This window comes from Crinia signifera, chromosome 1 (genome assembly GCF_055691185.1).
Source record: "Crinia signifera chromosome 1, ASM5569118v1, whole genome shotgun sequence".
In the NCBI taxonomy this organism is placed as follows: Eukaryota; Metazoa; Chordata; class Amphibia; order Anura; family Myobatrachidae; genus Crinia; species Crinia signifera.
This window is the reverse complement of record NC_139217.1, coordinates 100,204,540-100,226,123: the sequence shown is the minus strand read 5'-3', so window position 1 is coordinate 100,226,123 and position 21,584 is coordinate 100,204,540. Positions and strand designations below refer to the sequence as shown.

Sequence of the window (21,584 nt, the reverse complement as noted above, 5' to 3'; positions counted from 1 at the left end):
ATCCGAATATCCGTTATCCGAATTATTCCGAAATACGGACATTCCAGAAAGTGAAAAAAAAATTTTTTTTTGCTAAAAACTCACTGGGGACATATGTAACAGCATCACTGGGGACATGATATGTAACTGGCACTATATATGTGCAAGACAATGATTGCTTGGCATTCAAATTCAGTGCTGAGATAGTACACACATTTTGTTTCACGTTTTGAAACCTTGTTTTTTGAACAATTAAAATATGTTTGTGTGTATTTTATGTGGTAATAAAATATATTTGTGTGTATATTATGTGTTTATACAGCATAAATGCAAGATACTTCAAAATACATCATTGAAATATTAAAATATTCCGAAATACGGAATAATCCGTTATCCAAAATTCTCCTGGTCCCGAGCATTTTGGATACGGGATACTCAACCTGTATATGCATGCTAATCACCTCTCACTGATACCCATATGTCAGTTACGCAGCAAAATAGTTCACACATGACAGAAATTACAGTCGTAATGGATTATGGGCAAAATGAAAAAAATATGATAGCCTGCATAATCCAAACACAGACATAATGTGGTGGTACATAAGGCTAAACTGAAGTAATTATGCAGAGAAGGCGATTAGGCGGGGACGGAGTAGAAGAGACGGGTGGCCAGTGAGCAGTAAAGGTAGTGCAGAGATAGAGGATAGTCAGCAAAGCAGGGAAGGCATGCCTCTCCAGCCCAGCAATCTATGGCAATGCATGCCCACACCGACTGTGCTGCACTTGTCCACACCACCCATCATACAGTATGGGGGATATTCAATCTCCTGCGACTATTCCCGATGGGGGAAATAGTGGCTGGGCCCTATTCAATGCTGTCTTCCCCGACAGCATTGAACAGTGATCTTGGCAGAACGTGCCCGACTTCACAAGCAACGGCTGGGAATTGTTGAGCTCCTGGCCTCAGCTCGCCGATTTCGGGCCGCTTCTCGCGGCCACGCCCCCTCGTGGCCATGTCCCCTTCTTGGCGCTTAGCAGGCAGGACATTGAATCTTTGTCCAGCCAGCCGGGAACAGGACAGGGTCACGGCTGTCGGGCCAGACAGTCGTGACCCTACATTGATTGCCCCCCTAAGACTATGCAAACTGCTGTGGCAGAAGCTGGCACTATGGACAATACTAAAAAAAATTGGTGCAGCCCTTTAAATAAATGTGCTACATGCAGTAGCTTTCTTTAACATGATTTATGGATCCTGCAATCAATGTAAATAACAGTTATCCAAATTTATTCATGTACATTTATGGAAATGTAACAAACCTGAGTCAATATCCAAGACAACACCGGCTGCATTCCAAACATTCTCATGTTCTTCTTCAAGAGATATTACTGATTCCTGAGAAATGTGCCCATGGAGACAGGTTCTCAAAGTACTATCTTATACTTAACGTATATTCCACAATCTAAGCAGAATTACCGAAACATGTAAAACAAACACTTTGGGGTGATAGAGAGATATTGCACATTAATTGTGTGTGTTGTATGCTTATGGATGCAATGTGTGCTAATGTATATACAGGAAAAACGTTACTCAATCTCATAATTAATAAATAATAATAATCTTTCATTACCTATAGTATCTTCTACATGGCATGCTATTTCACCTGGGTATAAAAGTGCAGTGCCTAAACACATATTCACAACAATATTCTATACTTACATACAGCATTATTCAGGGAACTAGTGGAGGAAGTGAATATGTGAGGGATAAGTGTTCAGAAAGCCAATGATAGCCTCTAGGAATTGCAAGGGCATGAAGTATATGGTAGTTGCATAAAGAGTAATATTTACTGCAGGTTGCTCAGGTTGGAGTGTGAGAAATCTGTTTTGCAGTGAACTATTTTTAGATTAACAACATGAGCCAAGTCATGTGAGGTTTACAAGCATGATGATAAATACAGACTTATAACAAAATAGATCCTATGTAAGATTAAACAAATGTTCGTTACCTAGATCTCCGTCTCCCCACGGCACCTCCAACCATTCACCGTGCACCAAAAAGGAACTCATGGCTGAACTATATTAAACTGGTTATAAACACACAGCTAATGTTTATGTGCTTAGTATGCGGTAATGTTTGAGGAGATGTAACTTAACTCCCTTACCAGTTAACCCTTGACACATGCCTGTGTATCTCTACAACGAGACAACGCTACTAAACAGTGTTCTATTATTAAGTTGGTCAAGATTGGAACGCGTAAGGCTGGCTCCATTACATATTTCTAAATTGGTTTTATAAAGGGAACGCCATTAGACTGTCTTTTGTACAGTATCTGTGTGTAGGCAAGGGTTCTGTGCTTTTCTACATTAGCATGTTATTGATATGTCTCATTGAGTATGACCACCAGAACGTAAACGCAACACAGTCCTCATGCATACCATTTCCCCCAAACAACTCCCATTACTCTGCTTCCAGAGTCTGCCATCTTGTCTTCCCTGCTATATTCTGCTGCTTCCGATGCACTGCTGCTTGTTTATTAACCCTTTGAGTGCCAAGTGAATTTGTCCAAATAGGTGTGAAAATTGCCAAGCACACATTTTTATTTATCATAATGACCTGTAATGTTTAACTTATATAGGAAATAAAATCTTTTTTTTACACAACATTTTTTATTTCAATTTATTTAACAAATGTGAGCAACACTGGCATTATTTAGCGGATATTTATTTATTTTATTTACAGTTTCTTATATAGCGCAGCATATTCTGTTGCACTTTACAATAGGAAACAACAGTGATTAAACAAACTGGGTAGAAACAAACTGACATAGAGGTAGGAGGGTCCTGCTCACATGCTTACAATCTATAGGGATAATAGGAGGGATACATAAGGATAGAATTTCATAGCATGGCAGTCCCACCTGATTACAAGACAGTCCTGATGGGATGCAATTAGATATGAATTGTGTGGAGGCTCCTGAATATGATAAGCTTGCCTGAAGAGGTGAGTTTTCAGGGAACGCTTGAAAGTTTGGAGGCTAGAGGAGAGTCTTAATGTGCGTGGAAGGGCATTCCATAAGGTGGGTGCTGCCCGACAAAAATCCTGCAAGTGTAAGTGGGAGCGAGTAATGAGTGTGGATGAGAGACGCAGATCTTGTGCAGAGCGGAAAGGTCGGGTGGGTATATATTTTGATATGTGTGTGATAAGTGAAGATATATAAGTCAGTGTAGTCAGAGTAATGGCTTTGTATGTAAGTAGAATTGGTACTCTTTACCTAGAAGGGCGCCCATCGCGGGCATTGCATGCACTAAAAAATCGGGTGCGATGCGACCGACGCGATGTCCGCGATTTCCCATAGGGAACATTGTTAAATGTCCCAATTGACCCGATTTTCCTGTTCAATGCCTCAATTGACCCGATTTTTCCATAGGAAACAATGTTAAATGGCCCACAGAGGCCAAATAGGCACCCTGAAGTGTGAAATGGCCCCCACAATTGTTAACGCCACCCCACGATCAACGTGAACCCGAAGCGTGGCGAGCGCAGCGAGCCCGCGAGGGGCGGCGGTACTCGTCCTACGACCTTTTCATACCCCCACTATCCACGTCGGCATGGAGTTGAGAATAGAAAGTGTGGCGAGCGCAGCGAGCGCAGCGAGCCCCGCGAGGGGACGCGGATACCTTCACAGGTATCCGCGTCCCCTCGCGAGCTTCACAGCTGTCCGTGTCCCCTCGCGGGGCTCGCTGCGCTCGCCGCGCTTCGGGCTCGCCACACTTTCTATTCTCAACTCCACGCTGACATGGATAGTGGGGGTATGAAAATGTCGTAGGACGCGTACCGCCGCCCCTCGCCACGCTTCGGGTTCACGTTGATCGTGGGGTGGCGTTAACAATTGTTGGGGCCATTTCACACTTCAGGGTGCCTATTTGGCCTCTGTGGGCCATTTAACATTGTTTCCTATGGAAAAATCGGGTCAATTGAGGCATTGAACAGGATAATCGGGTCAATTGGGACATTTAACATTGTTCCCTATGGGAAATCGCGGGCATTGCGTCGGTCGCATCGCATGCGATTTTTTGGTCGCATGCGATGCGACCGACGCAATTTTTTTTTACTAACGATGCCCACGATCAAAATCGTGGGCGCCCTTCTAGGTAAAGAGTACCGTAGATTTTTTTTTTGTATTGAATGCGGTAATATACAGGCAACCAATGGAGGGACTGACAGAGTGGATCAGCAGACGAACATCTAGCCAGGAAGATCAGTGTCGCAGCTGCAATCAAAATGGATTCGTCTGCTCTATGTATCCTGGGCATATGAGACCACCCCTTTCTGACATCAGTGAGTCCAGATCTGACTGCTGGCCCCTCCTCCTCTTGTCATCTGCTAATCACCATTGGTTGGGAGTCCTGCTGTTATACTATCCCTGCTAGCTCTCTAAGAGAACATTATTGCAGCTAGACAATGACTCATATGGTGTTCACATGAAGTATTTTTTTTTACTTTACCCCCTGGGGCACTACACACTCAAAACAATTGGCATACGGTCTCTCCTGTGTTCTGCAAGCCTGGCACAGAATGTATTGTGTTCATCTGGGAGTCAATGTGTTTTCTTTTTGTGTTCTATGGGTGAAAATGTGATTGCTTGTTTTGTTTTATATTGGGATCAATGTGATATTTTTTTTCATGTAAGGACCAATATATTTGATTTTTTTTACCTACGCGGACAACAGTGATTGTTTTTTTCTTATGGGAGCCAGTGGGTTTCTTTCTTTTCCTGCGAGGGCCAATTTGCTTTACCTGTGGGGTCTGATGGTGTGCTTCGGACCCAGTGCCTGTGACTCGCACCAGATGCACAAGCAATTTATATGTATTTTATGCACAAGCAATTTATATATATATATTGCATGCAAAAGGACCACATCGATATATCGCATGCAATCCTGCACCTTGGGAAGATCCCAGGCAGCCTAAGAGGGGATCATTGGTGACTTTGAGGGAAGAAGTCGTTGCCTTTGCCAGCATGAACTCACGTCAGGGCAAATGGGTCACACCCACGCCTAGCTTCAGCCATGTATCATTGTGGCCCCACTATGCAATACCATCAGGCATGGCTACAATGACACGATTTAACATTTGGACCGCCCATATACTTGGGAAGTGGGCTATCATGGCCGACAAAGGTCACCTGCAAGAGACTACAATGCTCTACCGGCAGCCGGAACACCACCCAAGATTCAGGAGCCCATAAATGTACGTGCTGAAGGGTGAATTGAAACCGAACATGGATTTATAATATGCTGGTCACCTGCAGACATGCTTTACGAAGTTCAAAATTGTAAACTGGTTTGAAAATGTATTAAGCAAACCACTAAAATAAAATGTAGCTACAATGGATTTTTTCTAGTAGACGTCAAGTAAAATGTATTGACGATAGATCTTTATAATAAAAACTTTACTGCAAAAAAATATTAATAAATTCTATTAATAATAACATTACAGAATATTCAAATCCATGCTAAGTTTTATTTTATTTCAAATTTGTTCTCAACACATGTATCATGGAATCATGAGGAGCGTAAATACGATTTTAAAGGCCAAATCTTCCATGCCATCCCATTAAAGGCCTGCCAGACAATGCTGATACTGACCTTGGTTAGTGAGGATGCCCCAGCTTGCGCTTCGTTTTGCAGGACACTTTTCCTCACAGTCTAGTGTATATTTCCTCTTGCGACTCCGCTGTACGACAGCCTCTACAGACATCCTACTCCTTGCACACGTCTCCCTCCTCTCTCTTTGTACTAACAACACTCCTAAGGCTGAAGGAGAATGTTTGCACTGTATGCAGAATGTCAGCAACACACTGAAGTCTTTTCAGTAACACTTAAAAGGCTGGGCTGGTGGCACTCAGTGGGGGAAGGGACATGGACTGCACCTAGAGCTTTCTATTTTTAAAACAGATAGAATCAGCCTAGCTGCAGCAGGATCCATAGTTTAGGAAAGAAGGAGCTACATACAGTATTTGTGTCTTTTTAAAATACATACTAGGAAAAGCCAATCAAATGTTCATTTTCCAAACACTAAATCTCCCAGCACCATAAAAATGTATACAAATAGGTGGGATTGAAGGTTGTTGTTGTTTCTGCAATAGGGATGGTAGGCGTCACACATCCCGAATCTAGCTTAATAAAAGTTGCATCAGAGCTACTCACTTAAAATGCAGTGACCGTACAGGAGTCTATTTTCATTCTGGATGTAAGCCAGAAAATGCGTTCGTATTTGTGTGGAGGCTTCACTTTGCTTCCCATGAAAGATAAATTGTCTGTTTAATGGCATGGTTAATGTGTTGGCTGGAAATCCATACTGCATACAACACTGCTAGACCAATGGCTGAAGCACAAACATCAGCAAATAAATGACCTTGCATCATACATACATACATACATACATGTATGTGCAGGCTACAAAAGCAGGCTAGGAAGGTCCAAAGAAAATAAAAACAATTTCAGAATATCTGCAAAGTCCAACATGATCTAAAAATATCAGCAATCAATGTTAAAATAGTTTATATTATAAAATCAAGTGCTGATAAAAATGATGTCATTACATTGGCAGTTAATGACAGTTGATAAGACACCTCACACTAGTGTCATTGATGTAATTCTAGAGAGTTTCAGCATAACACAGATCTATATATCCAAGGGCATGTCATTGACACACACTTGCTGACTGCGAGTACATCACTAAGATAAACAGTTCAGTAAAATGGCAAATGCCCTTTATTGTATATGCACATTACACTATAACTTTAACAATTACAAGCCCATACAGTAGTATATGATTACAGATGTCTGTGTTCTCCTGCTGTTCAATGTATTTATTTTATTTATTTATTAACAGTTTCTTATATAGCGCAGCATATTCCGTTGCGCTTTACAATAGCAGACAGTGATACAACAAAACAGGGTATTTACAGACAGTCAACATGTAGGAGGGCCCTGCTCGCAAGCTTACAATCTATAGGGAAATAGGCATTGATACATAAGGATAGATACTGTATTCTTTATTGCATCGATTCCACCAGAACGCAAGGTTCTATGACTGGTTCTGGTATTTGATAAGCTTGCCTGAAGAGATGAGTCTTCAGGGAACGCTTATAGGTTTGGAGACTGGAGGAGAGTCTTATTGTGCTTGGGAGGGCATTCCACAGAGTGGGTGCAGCACGAAGAAAGTCCTGCAGTCGGGAATGGGAGCGGGTAATGAGTGTGGATGAGAGACCCAGATCTTGGGAGGAGCGTAGAGGTCGTGTTGGATGATATTTTGAGATAAGAGAAGATATGTATGTTGGTGTAGTTTGGTTTATGGCTTTGTGTGTAAGTAGAAGAATTTTGTATTGAATACGGTAGAATACAGGTAACCAATGAAGTGACTGATTTTGTGTTATTTATTTACAGTTTCTTATATAGCGCAGCAGATTCCGTTGCGCTTTACAATAGTAGACAGTGATAAAACAAACTGGGTAACAAAAGACAAACTTGGAGGTAGGAGGGCCCTGCTGCAAGCTTACAATCTATAGGGATATAGGAGGGAAACACAAGGACAGGCACCAGTAATAGCATAGTAGTGCCACCAAGTTGCAAGTCCAGAAGGGAAGCTAAATAATACATAAGTGCCTCAGAGGGTTATGCGTGTGGTACTTAAATATGATAGGCTTGCCTGAAGAGGTGAGTTTTCAGGGAACGCTTGAAAGTTTGGAGGCTAGTGGAGAGTCTTATTGTGCGTGGAAGGGCATTCCATAGGATGGGAGCAGCCCAATAAAAGTCCTGTAACAGTGAATGGGAGATAAAGAGATAAATCCCAGCAGTAGTAATGTGTTCCCTGCCCTGGGATACCAGCTTACATGGTGGCCTTCACCACGCATCCTCCCCACTGATGGCACCATGATGCCTAGTTAGCATCTGCACTTCAATCCAACTCAATATTTCCAAAACGGATTTACTTATATTCCCACCAGCCAAGAACAGTTACCATCCTTTTATCTCCATAACTGTTGACAGCTCTACAATCTACCCTACCCCACAAGCTTGTTGCCTACTGGTCATCCTTGACTCTAAACTGTCCTTTGTTCCCCACCTTCAATCTGTCGCAAAATCATGTTACATGCTTCTAAAAAACATATCATAAATACAACCATATCTCACACAAGACACTACTAAATCTCTTATCCATGCACTCATTATATCCCGCATTGATTATTACAGTAGTCTCCTAACTGGTCTTCCCAAGAACAGACTCTTGCCACTGCAATCCATTTTAAATGCTGCTGCTAGGCTGATCTTCCTAGCAAGATGCTCATTGTCTGCTAATCCACTCTGCCAGTCCGTCCATTGGTTGCCTGTATTTTACCGTATTCTATATGAAACACAGATACTCGCATTTCAAGGAGTTTCAAGCGTTCCCTGAAAACTAACCTCTTCAGTCAAGCCTATCATATTTAAGTACCACACGCATAACCCTCTGAGGCACTTATGTATTATATACTGTAGTTTCCCTTCTGAACCTGCATCTTGGTGGGACTGCGATGCTATTACTGGTGCCTGTCCTTGTGTTTCCCTCCTATGTCCCTATACAATGTAAGCTTGCAGTAGGGCACACTTACCTCCAAGTCTGTCTGTTGTTACCCAGTTTGTTTTATCTCTGTTCACAATTGTAAATCGCAACGGAATCTGCTGTGCTATGTAAGAAACTGTTAATAAATAAATGAACTAATACTGGGGGCGAAATGTAATAGAGGGCGATTTTGTAGACATCGCACGTTTTCCGAAGATCAAAATTTTTTGCTGCGAAATCGCACATTTTGAAATGGCGATTTTTATTCACAATTCAATTCGCATCCAGATGTTTTACCATTATAAAGTATACAATTCGCACATGTAATAGGGTGCAATTTTTGGTAAACGTTACCAAAAATCGCCAAAAAATTAGACCAGGTTCTGACAGGCGAATTTGACAGAACCATGCATCATGCATGGTTCTGTCTTTAAAAAGTGAAAAAGTTAAAATTAAAAAAAAAATGGCGTGGGGTCCCCCCTCCTGAGCATAACCAGCCCCAGGCTCATTGAGATAGACCTGTTCCAAAATACAGGGGCCAAAAAGCGTAGGGATCCCCCGTTTTTCTGAAACCAGCCCCGGACTCTTGGACTGATCCTGGTTCCAACAATACGAAGGACAAAAAAATCTGGGGGTCCCCCGTATTTGGAAACCAGCACCGCGCTCCAACAGCCTGCAAAGTCATGCCACAGCCGGGGACACTTTTTACATAAGGTCCCCCGGCCATACCATGAGCACCATGGTTGGTCAGCCTTGGACAGGGTACCTGGGGGAGTGGGGACCCGCCAATAAAGCCCCCCCCCCCCCCCCCAGGCTTCACCCGTCCAGGACTGAAGCTCAGGGTTTTCACCGGCGTCAGTGGGCTTTGGACGCCGGCCTGATAGGGTTAAATCATTCAAACATAACATTGCTTTATACAGGTGAACTACAAGTGCCAGCAGGCATTAATGGGCCCACTGGGACTTGTAGTCCACCTGTGAATAGAATGTTAAAATAAAACACACACAGAAAAGTACAACTTTATTACACACACACACACACACACACACACTATAGAGCATGGGTCCTCAAACTGCGGCCCTCCAGATGTTGTGAAACTACAAATCCCAGCATGCCTTGCCACAGTTTTAACACTCCCTTATAGCAAAACTGTGGCAAGGCATGCTGGGATTTGTAGTTTCACAACATCTGGAGGGCCGCAGTTTGAGGACCCATGCTATAGAGGCTCTTAGCGTGGTTGGCTCGATGCGTCCATGGAGACGCTTTCATCCAATCAGGGCTGAGCTATGCGTCTCCATAGAGACACATAGAGCCAATTACACTATTTTTGGAACCAGGTCCGGCTCAAAGGCTCAGGAGGGGGATCTCACGCCATTTTTTTCCTAACACAATTACCTATATCGGCCATTCACCCGATATCAGTGCAATGATTGATGGCTCAGGGGCTTTTTCATATATTTGCAAATATATGTAACCAAGATCTCTGAATTCTATTATCATGTAGTATTTAAATCTGTTTACTAATATCAATTAGTGCGCTGGGGAAACATTGTATTTTTCTCTTACCTAATGCTGGGTACACAACAATATAATCATTGGCCTGATATTGGGTGAATGGCTCTTAATTTTATACTGTAGGTGTGTATGCAGTGCCGACGCAGGCACTGACAAATAACACAGACAAATAACAGACAACAAATATGTAGAGATAACAATAATAATAATAATAAACAATTAAATACAATATTGCCCATCACATTACAAATAACATATCAGGAATTTAAGTACATGAAACATACAAAATTGCAACAATAGATACATCTCCTAAACAGAACATTTTCTGCCCTTGTGCAAGACGCACTTATACTATACCACCACTGCTACTCTTGATTGGCTGCCGGTCCGCGAGCTCTGATTGGCTCGCAAGCTTGTGCGAGATTTGAAATAACTGCAGACCTGCTCTAAATACAGCCCAGCTGTCACCGCTGTATATGTCACACTTCTCCGCACTATGGCCCCTGCTCCTCCAAACACATAATAAATAATGATACAAACCCTCCATAAACAGAATATGGATGTCCCTAGGGGATAATTACAGGCGCTGCTGTGGGCCTTTCTCAATTCGCAGCAGTTTAATTTTAGGGATAGTCAGTCTCTTATGTACAAATATAGAAAGAAGAGAGAAACTGCACTATGAGGAAAGATTTGATATCACACAGCGTGTAATTGTCCAAATCAATTCATTTATTAACATATTAAACAAATAAAAAAAATGGAAAAATATTAAAAAGTGATCACATATAGAACTTCGAATGAGTTTTGCAATGAATGTGGGAAAGAAAGACATCCCTTCTTTCTTCTTCATATAGAATCCTGTTCCTATAGCGGACTTGGTTTTGGCACGGATGGAAACCCTTTGGAGTGTTGTTAACTGATGTCCTGTATTGAAAAAAAATGCACTCCTCCAAATAAATTTGTTGTCCACGGCTCTTGTAGCAGACTGGCGGGGGGTCTGCTGGAAGGGCTTGGCAAAGGCAGCCCTTTTGGCTGTATGAAATTCTAAAAGAAGGTGCCAGGGAGGTCCCTTTTAGTGTCCATCTTTATTTTAGTTCCTCAGTGGTGTGTTTATGCTGCTCTCGCCAGCGCTTCACCCTATTGGACTAGCTTCTTCCCTAAGCTTGTCAATTATTTTAGTCACTAGTGGTGGGGACTGATTTAGCTTAGCCTGCCATTGAGCTCTGCAAGAATAATATAGTAATGCCTCATTTGGCATTTTGTAGTGCTTAAATTGGTTGCTTATGTACTGTATACATTAAATGGGCTGCCGGTTTAAAATAAAGATGATTAAAAGCATAAATGTGCTGCTAGTTTGAAGCTGAGGTGTCTCAAGATGGTTTTTAATAGCACAAATGCAGGTACTTGTGTATTTTGGCGGCGCCCAATTTGAGCATCGTTCGATGAACGTATCGCATCGCATCGTATACCATGTACCGTATGGCATGCGATGCGATGCGACGCGATTTTTACCCCCTATACGATGAAAAATCGTATAAGCACCCTAATGGGTGCTTACAATGTTAAATGCACCCCCACACCACCCCCCCACTATAACCGTGAACCCGAAGCGTGGCAAGAGCCCGCGAGGTGCGGCGGTACGTGTCCTACGACCATTGTATGCCATCGTACACAAACCAACGAAATCGCGTCGCATCGCATACCATCGTATGCGTAATGGTATACGATGCGATGGGCGCCGCCAAAATACACAAGTACCCAAATGCATACCCCTCAACTGTCCCGTTTACAGCGGGACAGTTCCGCTAATTGAAGACTATCCCACTATCCCGCTGGGATGGGGTGGGGGGATTGAGCAGTGGGGGGATTGAGCAGGGTCGGATTTAAGTAGCATGCTGCCCATAGGCACAACATTGTGTGCCCCCCCCCCGTACCTGCTGATGCACCGCCCCCCCTGCACGCCCCCTCCCGCGATTCGCACCCCCTCCCACATTTCACGGACCCCCATGACCCTCCCTCCCGTGATTCGCAGACCCCCCGCAACCCCCCTTCCCCCCCATGTGAACTTCCCTCCTGCATTTTGCAGACCCTTGCGACCCCCCCCTCCCGCAATTCACAGACCCCTGCTACCCCCCTCCCACAATTCGTGGACCCCAGCAAGAAGGGGGGATGCCGTGCTGCCCAACAGGTGCTGCCCATAGGCCCTTGGATTGAGGGGAGCCAGAAGTCTGTGATCACTAAAGAGATGCTATGCGCATGCGCACAGCGTCACTTCAGTGCAGGGAGGGAGCTGGCGGGCTGCCCAGCTGCTAGGAAAGCGCCGTGCACGCCTACGAAAATTATGAAAACATTGGTTGCAGTGCTAGACCAATCCCCTTCTGTCAGAGGTCATGCCCACTTACAATGTAGCTCCGCTCCTTTCCCAGGTCACTCAGTGTGGCAGGTCCTGATTTTAAAAACACAAAAGTTGGGCGGTATGTAAATGTGCTACTAGTAGCTAGGCCACAACCAATTTTAAAATTGGGCGTGTCCTTGTGGGAGCTAGGCCACACCCATTTTTTGGCATGGTATCGGCTCTTTGTCTTACATAATATATTTTTTGGGGGCTCATTGGCCACCTCTGAACTTTACTAAGGAAACTGCACTTCTGGCATAATTATAAAGATACTGAATATTGTTTAGCAAAATTGGAGCTCAGACAGATTTTGGGCACACAAGATCAGAACATGTAGTACTGATCTGTTCTTCAAGAACATTGTTAAACAGCCAGATATAGAGCAATGAATCCTTGCTGCAATGCCGAATGCTTTCTTCCACAGGGGGTCATTATTATACCTATTTATTAGCCACAATGTATGTGACTATCCTATTACGTGCGATAACGTGATATGCAATCATTGGCAAAGTTTTTACAACTATCGCCCAGGTATCACAGATATATGCGCTCCCAATTTTTTACCATTTTTATTTAAAAAAACCTGCAAAAACGGGTGACCTGCGATGTGTTAACTAGAGAAATGTGCAGTTGAAAACAGGAAAAACAGCCAGTACCCCCCAAATGGTTATATAGGAAAACAGTATTAGAAGTATATTAGAGGGCACAATAAAATTATTTTGGGGATGTAAAATGTATCAAATGACTGCAATATGCCTTTTATTAAAAAGACTGAAAAATGAGTACTAGCATGGCGCCCAGATTTTCTACCTACGCTAACGTAGTTAAATTGCACCGCATCGCATGGGCCATTTTAGTGCCGTGGATCGCATCGCACCTCCCACAAAATCGCATAAATCTATATAATAATATCATTGTATGACATACAATGATGTTTTACGCACGCCCCCATTATCCACGCGTCCTCTGATTTTTACATACCCCCACTATACACGATGGCGTGGAGTTGATCTTATATAGTGTGGCAAGTGCAGCGAGCCACCGAGCCCGAAGCGCGGCGAGCCCCGCTAGGGGACGCGGATTACTTTACATGTATTCCGCGCTCGCCACACCGCCGTGGATAGTGGGGGTATGAAAAAGTCAGAGGACGCGTTCCGCTGCGCTCGCCACGCTTCGGGGTGGCATCGATAGTGGGGGGTGCCTAAAACCTCTTTGTATGACATACAATCATATTACTGTATAGCTAATGTAATGGCATCGCACACCCTATAAAATCGCATTTGATCGCATGAATTACATAAAAATGGCCCATGTGATGCGATGCGATTTCCCTACGCAGTATAGCCCACTAAGCAATTCGCTTAGTGGGCGCCATGCTAGGAAACAAGTACCAAAAAATCTTTACAGTAAAGCAAGTTTTATTGTGTAAAATAAATGCATTTATAAACTTTGCAGTACATGCAAACGCGTATATTGGGTCAATGAAAAGGACTTACAAAAAACTTGCAAAAACAACTTATTACTCCCAATTCTTGCAGGGGTGCCTTAGGCTGATGGTCCAAGACCAATTCAAATTATTTTTATTCAAAGTAACAGGCAAAACCAGTGCTTGTGGCCATCAATGTGGACAAATTAGAAGCGAATCCTGTTCGTTACCATGGTGGATCTTTGAGGGCAGATTTCTCTGGAACCAAACAGCCCAGCTTCACGGGACGAAAATTATTCAAAGCCAACTCCAAAGTTCTTCAATATGATACTGGTCTCATGTAAATGGGTCAGTTGGTTCCGAAGATATAGCTGGTTGGTTAAAGGGGGGTAGGGAGAGGGGAGTGGTTGTCTCTCCCCCTCACACCAGAAAATGCAGGCTGGTGTAAGGGGTCAGCCTGGGAATGTCCCTGCATGATCCTGGGACCAGTGTTCCCTCTAAGCTGTGTGCGTGTGCGCGCGCACACAACTTGGCGAGCGTGCGCACAGACATTACAACAGAGCGCACAAAGCAGCAGTGGTCCCTTTTTGCAGTTGTGGACTCAATTAATGTGTGTTTCACCCATTAACTACATTGTGTGCTGTGTTTGAAATGTTTAATATCATTTCGAAGTAAAGTTAACACAAATGCTGAGTGTTATTTTCCAGTTATATATAAGTGACGCACAAAAAATTTAATTTCCTTCCAAAGTTGCACAGCCAAAATCTTTTGCCGCACACAGCCTTCGTAAAATTAGAGGGAACATTGCCTGGGACCATATTCCCGGGTAAATCCCTACATTTTCTGTTGTGACCTGCAGTGCTCTGAATACAGCCGGGCAGCCCCCAGATCTCTGCCCAGCTGTCAATGACTGTCACCCCTGCAGCTTCTGCTCCAATTCTTCTCCCCGCTTTCACCTCAGCCCGCCCCCCTTTAATCATGTGGTGCCGGCGCCCGGCGTGCTCCCCCGACATCACGCACGACAACAGCGCACACAATATTTCTAATGCCCACTCGGCTAGAGGGGACACCAGAAGGGGAGTGGGAGTGTGCTCTGTGCTGCGCTCTGCTCCTCTCCCCATAGAAGCAGCTGCACCACTCTCCATCTCTCCCTGCAGCAGCAGCGAAGGCTCATATAAAAATTTACAGTAAGTGGCACTTTTGGGGGCATTGCTTAAGGGACGCTACAAGTGGCGGTATGTGGGGGCATTACGCATAGGGCCTTATTCTGGTTGGAGCGTCCGGGCCGTACGCGTACGTCCCGGGGTTTTTCACGATCTGCGCATGTGCAGATACGCTAATGCGCCGGCGCTAACACTCCACAACGCTTACGGCCGGTGTCTCAACGTGCGAAAAAACCTGTACGCGAGTGTACGGGTAATGGGGCGGCATAGGGGCGTGTTGATGGGAGCGGCCGAAATAATGAGGGAAAATGGGCGTAAATATGGGCGTACACGGGGGTGTGCACCAAAAATGAGCGGTGTTACTACCGCACGATCGACTAAGGCACCGTTCATTTCGGACACCAAACAGGCGGCCGCCAACCGCCAGCTCAAACCACCCCTACAGATACCGCATGCCAGCGTGCGCCTGAGTTGGCTAATTAACGCTGATTACTACTCAAACACATACACCTGAATGTAATAAGCAATGCTGCAGTCTATTAACTCCAAACCATGATTTCACTGCCTGCAAGCCACACATATAGCACGCAAACACATTGGAAGCTTATGTTTCTATACTTCTCCACATTAAAGGTTTGTTTAATTTAAGGTAAGAATCTTTTTATACGCTAAGGTAGGTATTTGCTAAACAGTTAGACACATTCACTACCTGCTTTCATAGACTTTACGCAGTAGCACACTCAATCTACACAAGTCGACATGTGTCAACGTGTTCACTCTAATACTAACATAGGTTTTGTATTTAGGATACAATAACATAAACCACATCTAACACCTACAAAGGATGTTTCAGCAATGTTTTAAGCCCATGACCACTATTTTGCACACAATCTTTGTATAGTACCCAAAATAATGACCTGTACCACTATCTCATCTGCTATGATTTGGATTTGACTACACTCTGGATGTAAGATGCCACCAATCACATTATTGCACTCTCATCTCTCTAACAAAGGATTCCTACATCTGCTTATGACACTGTCAAATCATATATATTTAAAAAGTTATGCATGTTTGTTCACAAGCTAATTTATCATGTTTGGCCCATTCACACATCTTTTTTTAGGGAGGACACATATGCATTCCTACACAAATGTACCTTTTCACCCTTGTTTGTCTGCCTCACCCACTCCATGAGGAAAGCATTGTTCTGGACCTGCTTTTACCTACTACTGTAGGAGCTACCTCACCTGCACACAAACTGCTTTCTCACCTATTAAGTTGCTCTGCACATGTGCTGACACAAACTAATTAGCAGGGAAAAGTTGGATAGGAACATGGGAATGGCCATGGAGAGGGTTACACATGGGAAACTTCGACCACACTTCAACAAATGTTCAAAAATACCCTGGTCAGTTAGTACACATAAATCTAGTATTTGTTTCACACAAGAAATGACACATACCACAATTTAGATTTAATTTGTAAAATAAATTTATTTGCTGTTCAGCATCACAGCTTGACACTTTAATGTGAGAAATCAAATAAACAAATAAAATAGACACACAAATAATAAAACAGCCAGAACAAGAGGTTGCATATCTCCAAACATGTGTTACCCTGCAAATGCAATGGTGAAAGAAATGGGGACACCAGAATACGTACTGCAACAACCAGGGTGAATACTAAGCAAGATACACACCACCAAAAAAAAAAATCCTGCATTTGTAGAGGTCAAAATACGAACTTTCATGCCCATGGCACGCAAATGGATCGATGGCCAACTCAGGAAGCGGATGTCCAGTGCAATTAAAACCTTTGGCCTCCAACCACAGAGGAAGTGAACCAGGTCTCATTTGGGCCCTTTTTTGCCCCTTTTAGATGGGGCCTTGGGGACAGGGGCCTTTGGCTCAGCTGGCTTTCGGCGTCTTCCCCTAGTCGACACAGGAGGGTCAGCCGAGGTGGAAGGTTGGGGAGCAGCTTGGGGTGGGGCAGCAGATGGGGGATTGTCCCTTAGGGACCTGGCGGTGGACAGCTGCTCCGCAAGAAGTTCATTCTGGCGGCTGAGGTGTTGGCCAATGCTTAGCATGCCAGCCGCCAGAGTTTCATTAATGCGGTTCAAGGCCTCAACCTGCAGCTGGTTTGTGGCCTTCCACTCCGCCAGAAAATCCGCCACCTGCTGCTGACGGATCGCAGCATCCACCCCTTGCTGCTCGATCCTGTCCAGCGTCACCAACAGGCTCTCATTCCATGTCTCCTGTGGCTGGGGCTGGGGGCGACGTCTTGGTGGAGGCTGGACCACTTGCTCCACCTGTGGCTCTGCAGAGGAAGATGCTGCCGGTACATCCTGGCTTTCTGCTTCTGCTAGGATAAGAATTGAAAACAATGTCACCATCACATACGCAATAAAAAATATCTTTCTAAATACAATGCATTACTGTGACTTACCATCAAAAGCAGCAGCAAAGACCTCCGCCGGGAGCTCACTGTCCATATTGGAGATCCCCCTGATCTCCCCCACATCGATCACGTCACAGGAGTCCAGCTCCAGGGGGGTATACTCCAAATGGTCAGGCATAGGACCTCTCCCGGTGGACATGCTGTGGTTGTACCGGTCAGTCATCTTCCTCTTCAGTGCACTTTTGAAGTCAGTCCACCTACAAGTTTAAAAATACAAATATCACCATGAGATATGTGCACCACTGTGCTACGTGTAGGCTTACCACCTAGTCCCTTTAATTCCGGACACATGTTACTTACACAGGTTCTGTGGCAGTTTAAAATTAGGTGAAGTGGAGTCTTGAAGTCAGGCAGCCACAGAACCTGTGTAATTAATATGTGTCCGGAATTAAAGGGACTAGGTGGTACCCCTAGCTACGTGACATTTCCTAGTGTGGGTGATCTTATGTTTTTTTGCCATATGTGTCCCACACACACATTCATGTCTCAATTAGGAGGCATTTCAGTGTCTCATCTCATTCATTAGGCCACTAAATGCACATACATACATCACTATGCAGAAATGACATCATCCATGGCCAAATTAGGCACCTCCACCTGGTGTGAAACTACACATTCCACCATAGCTTGACAATGTGGTTATTATGGAGTAATTTAACTATGGAATGGCATACTGGGATGTGTAGTTTCTCACCAGCTACATGTGCACAGTTTGCTCATTCTTGTTTCAGTAGCATCATATGGAACATGTTACAACAACTCTTTCAAAAACACACTTTCTCTTGTCCCATCACATACTTCACATGAGCAGAACTGTGCCCATAACCTCACATCACACCAATGGTGCATGTTTCATATATCAATGTGGGTTATTAGACATGGTTGTGTTCACATGTGACATTGAAGTGTAGCACTATCTACAAACACACCTTTCTATTAGTCTCAAAACATACATGTAACATATGTACACACATATGACATTATCAGGGGGACAAAGACCAGGGCAATTTTTCAGCAGTCTCCAGCAGGAACTGAGGCCCTTATTCTAGTTCACTCTTTCTGCCCAAATATTTCTTTGATGGACAAAACCATGTGCACTGCAGGTGAGGCAGGTGTAAAACCCCACCCAAATCTGATTATCTCTGCACAAGTAACACCCGCCTCACCTGCAGTGCACATGGTTTTGTCCATCTAAGAAATATTTGGCCAGAAAGAGTGAACTAGAATAAGGGCCTCAGTTACTGCTGGAGACTGCTGAAAAATTGCCCTGACAAACACACTAACCTTTTCTTCACCGCGTCCCAAGTTCTGACCACTGGTGACACCTGGTTCACTTCCTCTGTGATCTTGTCCCAAAGGTTTCGCCTTGCACTGGCACCCGGCTTCCTGGTTGCCAATTCAATCCATTTGCGTGCCCTGGGCACTAGAATTCGCATTTCGGCCTCTACAAATGCAGGGTTTCTCTTTCTGGTGGTGGTATCCTGCTCAGTCATCACCCTAGATGTTGCAGCACGTTTTCTGGTGGCCCCTCTCACCATGCACCTGCTGGGTCACACCTGTTTGGAGAGATGCAACCTCTTGTTCTGGCTGGTTGCTTGGCCCTTGTGGAGCTGGTGGAGGTTCACCAGGGCCTGTTACAGAGGGGCCCGCTTGATCTTGCAGGCTACTCCTCTCTTGGGCCCTCCTTCTCCGCTCCTGTTCCCTCTTGTTCAGTGCATCAAGCAGGGATTGTGCTGTAGCTCTCTGCAGAGCGTCCTCTGCTGCTGAATCGTCAGAGTCAGACATGTTTGCAGCAATTGTGGCCTGCATCTGACTGAATATTTATATGTTAATTTCCCGCCACGAACAAGGGGGCGTATATTTTTCCACGCAATATAGATGCAAATTTACGCCGATATTTCCCGCCGATAATTCCCGCTTAAATTACGCAGGTCTCAACGCACCTGATCAAACACCTGTATATGCACATACACAGGTTGTGGAGCATTGTGCTACATCGTGAAATGTGGGCACCTGTCATTCCAATGACGAGTGTTGTCAGCTGGTATCTGTTGGAGTTCGTGTATGCTTTGTGAGTCACATTTCAAAACATCACGTTATAATGCTTTCCTTACATATGTAATGTGTATGAAATTGTCATACAGCAACATGTTGCATTGTGGCCCTTTAGGCAGCGTAGTTATAAGTAGAGGGTTGCGTGTATTATTTTACGCCTACTGTATATACAGTACTCCTCTCCATGCATATCGGTGCATCGTGCCCCCTTTAAGCAGCGTAGTTATAAGTAGAGGGTTGCGTGTATTATTTTCCGCACACTGTAAATACAGTACTTCTCTCTTCATTGAATTTATGCTGTTGGTTGTGGTGTGTGTATATCGGAACGGTCCGCGTAAGTTTCTATTCGCATCCAGTTTGTTACTGTAAGAGGGATTAATAAAGTTAATACCAAACAAACAATTTTTTACACCAATCAGCAAGCACCAAAAGTGATATATGTACCTGCAATTAATAACTGCGCCATTGCCAATATGACTTCCAACAGAGCTAGGCCATTTTCCACCCCTGAGCTGTTGGCCCTGGTCGACGTAATGGACCGTCACCTGGGGCCCAGGGGCCCATATGTTAGCAATGCCGACAAGCGGCGGGAGCGTATACTGCTGCCCGCCGCCTGATCTTCTCTACGACCGGCGTCCGCAGAAGCCTGGGGCAGGTTGAGCGGCGCTGGTCAGACCTGCGCCGGCGGCAGCCGGTTCTTCTCAGCAGCCTTCGCCGCCATATTGCCCGATGTAAGTTTTGATTACTAGTATGTCAGCGTTTTTTAGCAATGTTTTGTGTACTTTTTATAAATATGTTCCTGAGTATGGGGGTGTATATGGGGGGTATATGGGGTGTATATGGGTGTATGGGGGTGTATATGGGGGTGTATATGGGGGGTATATGGGGGGTATATGGGGTGTATATGGGGGTGTATATGGGTGTATATGGGTGTATGGGGGTGTATATGGGGGTGTATATGGGGGGTATATGGGGGTATATGGGTGTATAGGGGGTGTCTAGGGGGGGGTTTAAGTAGTTGATCAGTTTTTGGGTGTAGGATATCACATAGTTTGCATGATAAATGTCTGAAATATCACAGCAATGATAATTTTGAAGGTTATGAGCATGACTAATGTGAATTTTTCTTTCCCCCTTTTTTATGAAACCCAATCTTCGATTTCTATGCCATCAACATGAACATTTCAGCACGGGCAAGGGCACGTATGGAAGCCCGGGAGCAGGCAGCCCGGGACCAGGCAGCCCGGGACCAGGCAGCCCGGGACCAGGCAGCCCTGGAGGAGGAAGAGGAGGAGGAGGAAGAAGAGGAGGAGGAAGAGGAGGAGGAGGAGGAGAAGAAAGAGGAGGAGGAAGAGGAGGAGGAGGAAGAAGAGGAGGAGGAAGAAGAGGAGGAGGAAGAAGAGGAGACACTGGGTGCAGTTTGGACCCACACCATTTCCCCATCCCCTTCCCCCTCCACAACCCCCACCCCCTCCACAACCCCCACCCCCTCCACAACCCCCTCCCCAACCCACACCCCCTCCCCAACACTGGAGACAATGGGTGCAGTTTGGACCCACACCATTTCCCCATCCCCTTCCCCCTCCACAACCCCCACCCCCTCCACAACCCCCACCACCTCCACAACCCCCACCCCCCCCCCTCCCCACCCCATTTCCTACCCCCCTACACCTCTCCACCACCCACCCCCAAACCTCTCCACTCCCCACTCACACCCACTACCTCGGGCCAAACTACAGGACCATCCACCTTGCTCCTGACCCCCCCAACCACTGCACAGCCAACCAGCGGCAACCAGGATGGCTCAAGTAGCCGTAAGTAAATAATGTGTCTAATGTTGACCTACACATTTCTACACATAAACAATCACAACAACCACATATGTGTATCCAACATCAACATTAGTTGCAACATATCACTGCAGGCCGACCATGAGGTGTGTCCTGTCCTTCTCCAGGAACAAGGCTCCCCTTGGTGGTTTTT

General features: G+C 44.8%; 1 protein-coding gene across 1 annotated transcript in view; it reads right to left on the bottom strand.

Annotated features, from left to right (window-relative positions):
• Nucleotides 1-5,942, bottom strand: part of ASB5 (ankyrin repeat and SOCS box containing 5) — a 30,452-nt gene extending 24,510 nt beyond the window's left edge. The window contains exon 1 of the mRNA XM_083170797.1: nt 5,629-5,942. Coding sequence (XP_083026923.1) covers nt 5,629-5,740 — 112 coding nt within the window. The 5' untranslated portion in view covers nt 5,741-5,942. The remainder of the gene's footprint in view (nt 1-5,628) is intronic.
• Nucleotides 5,943-21,584: the final 15,642 nt, after the last annotated feature.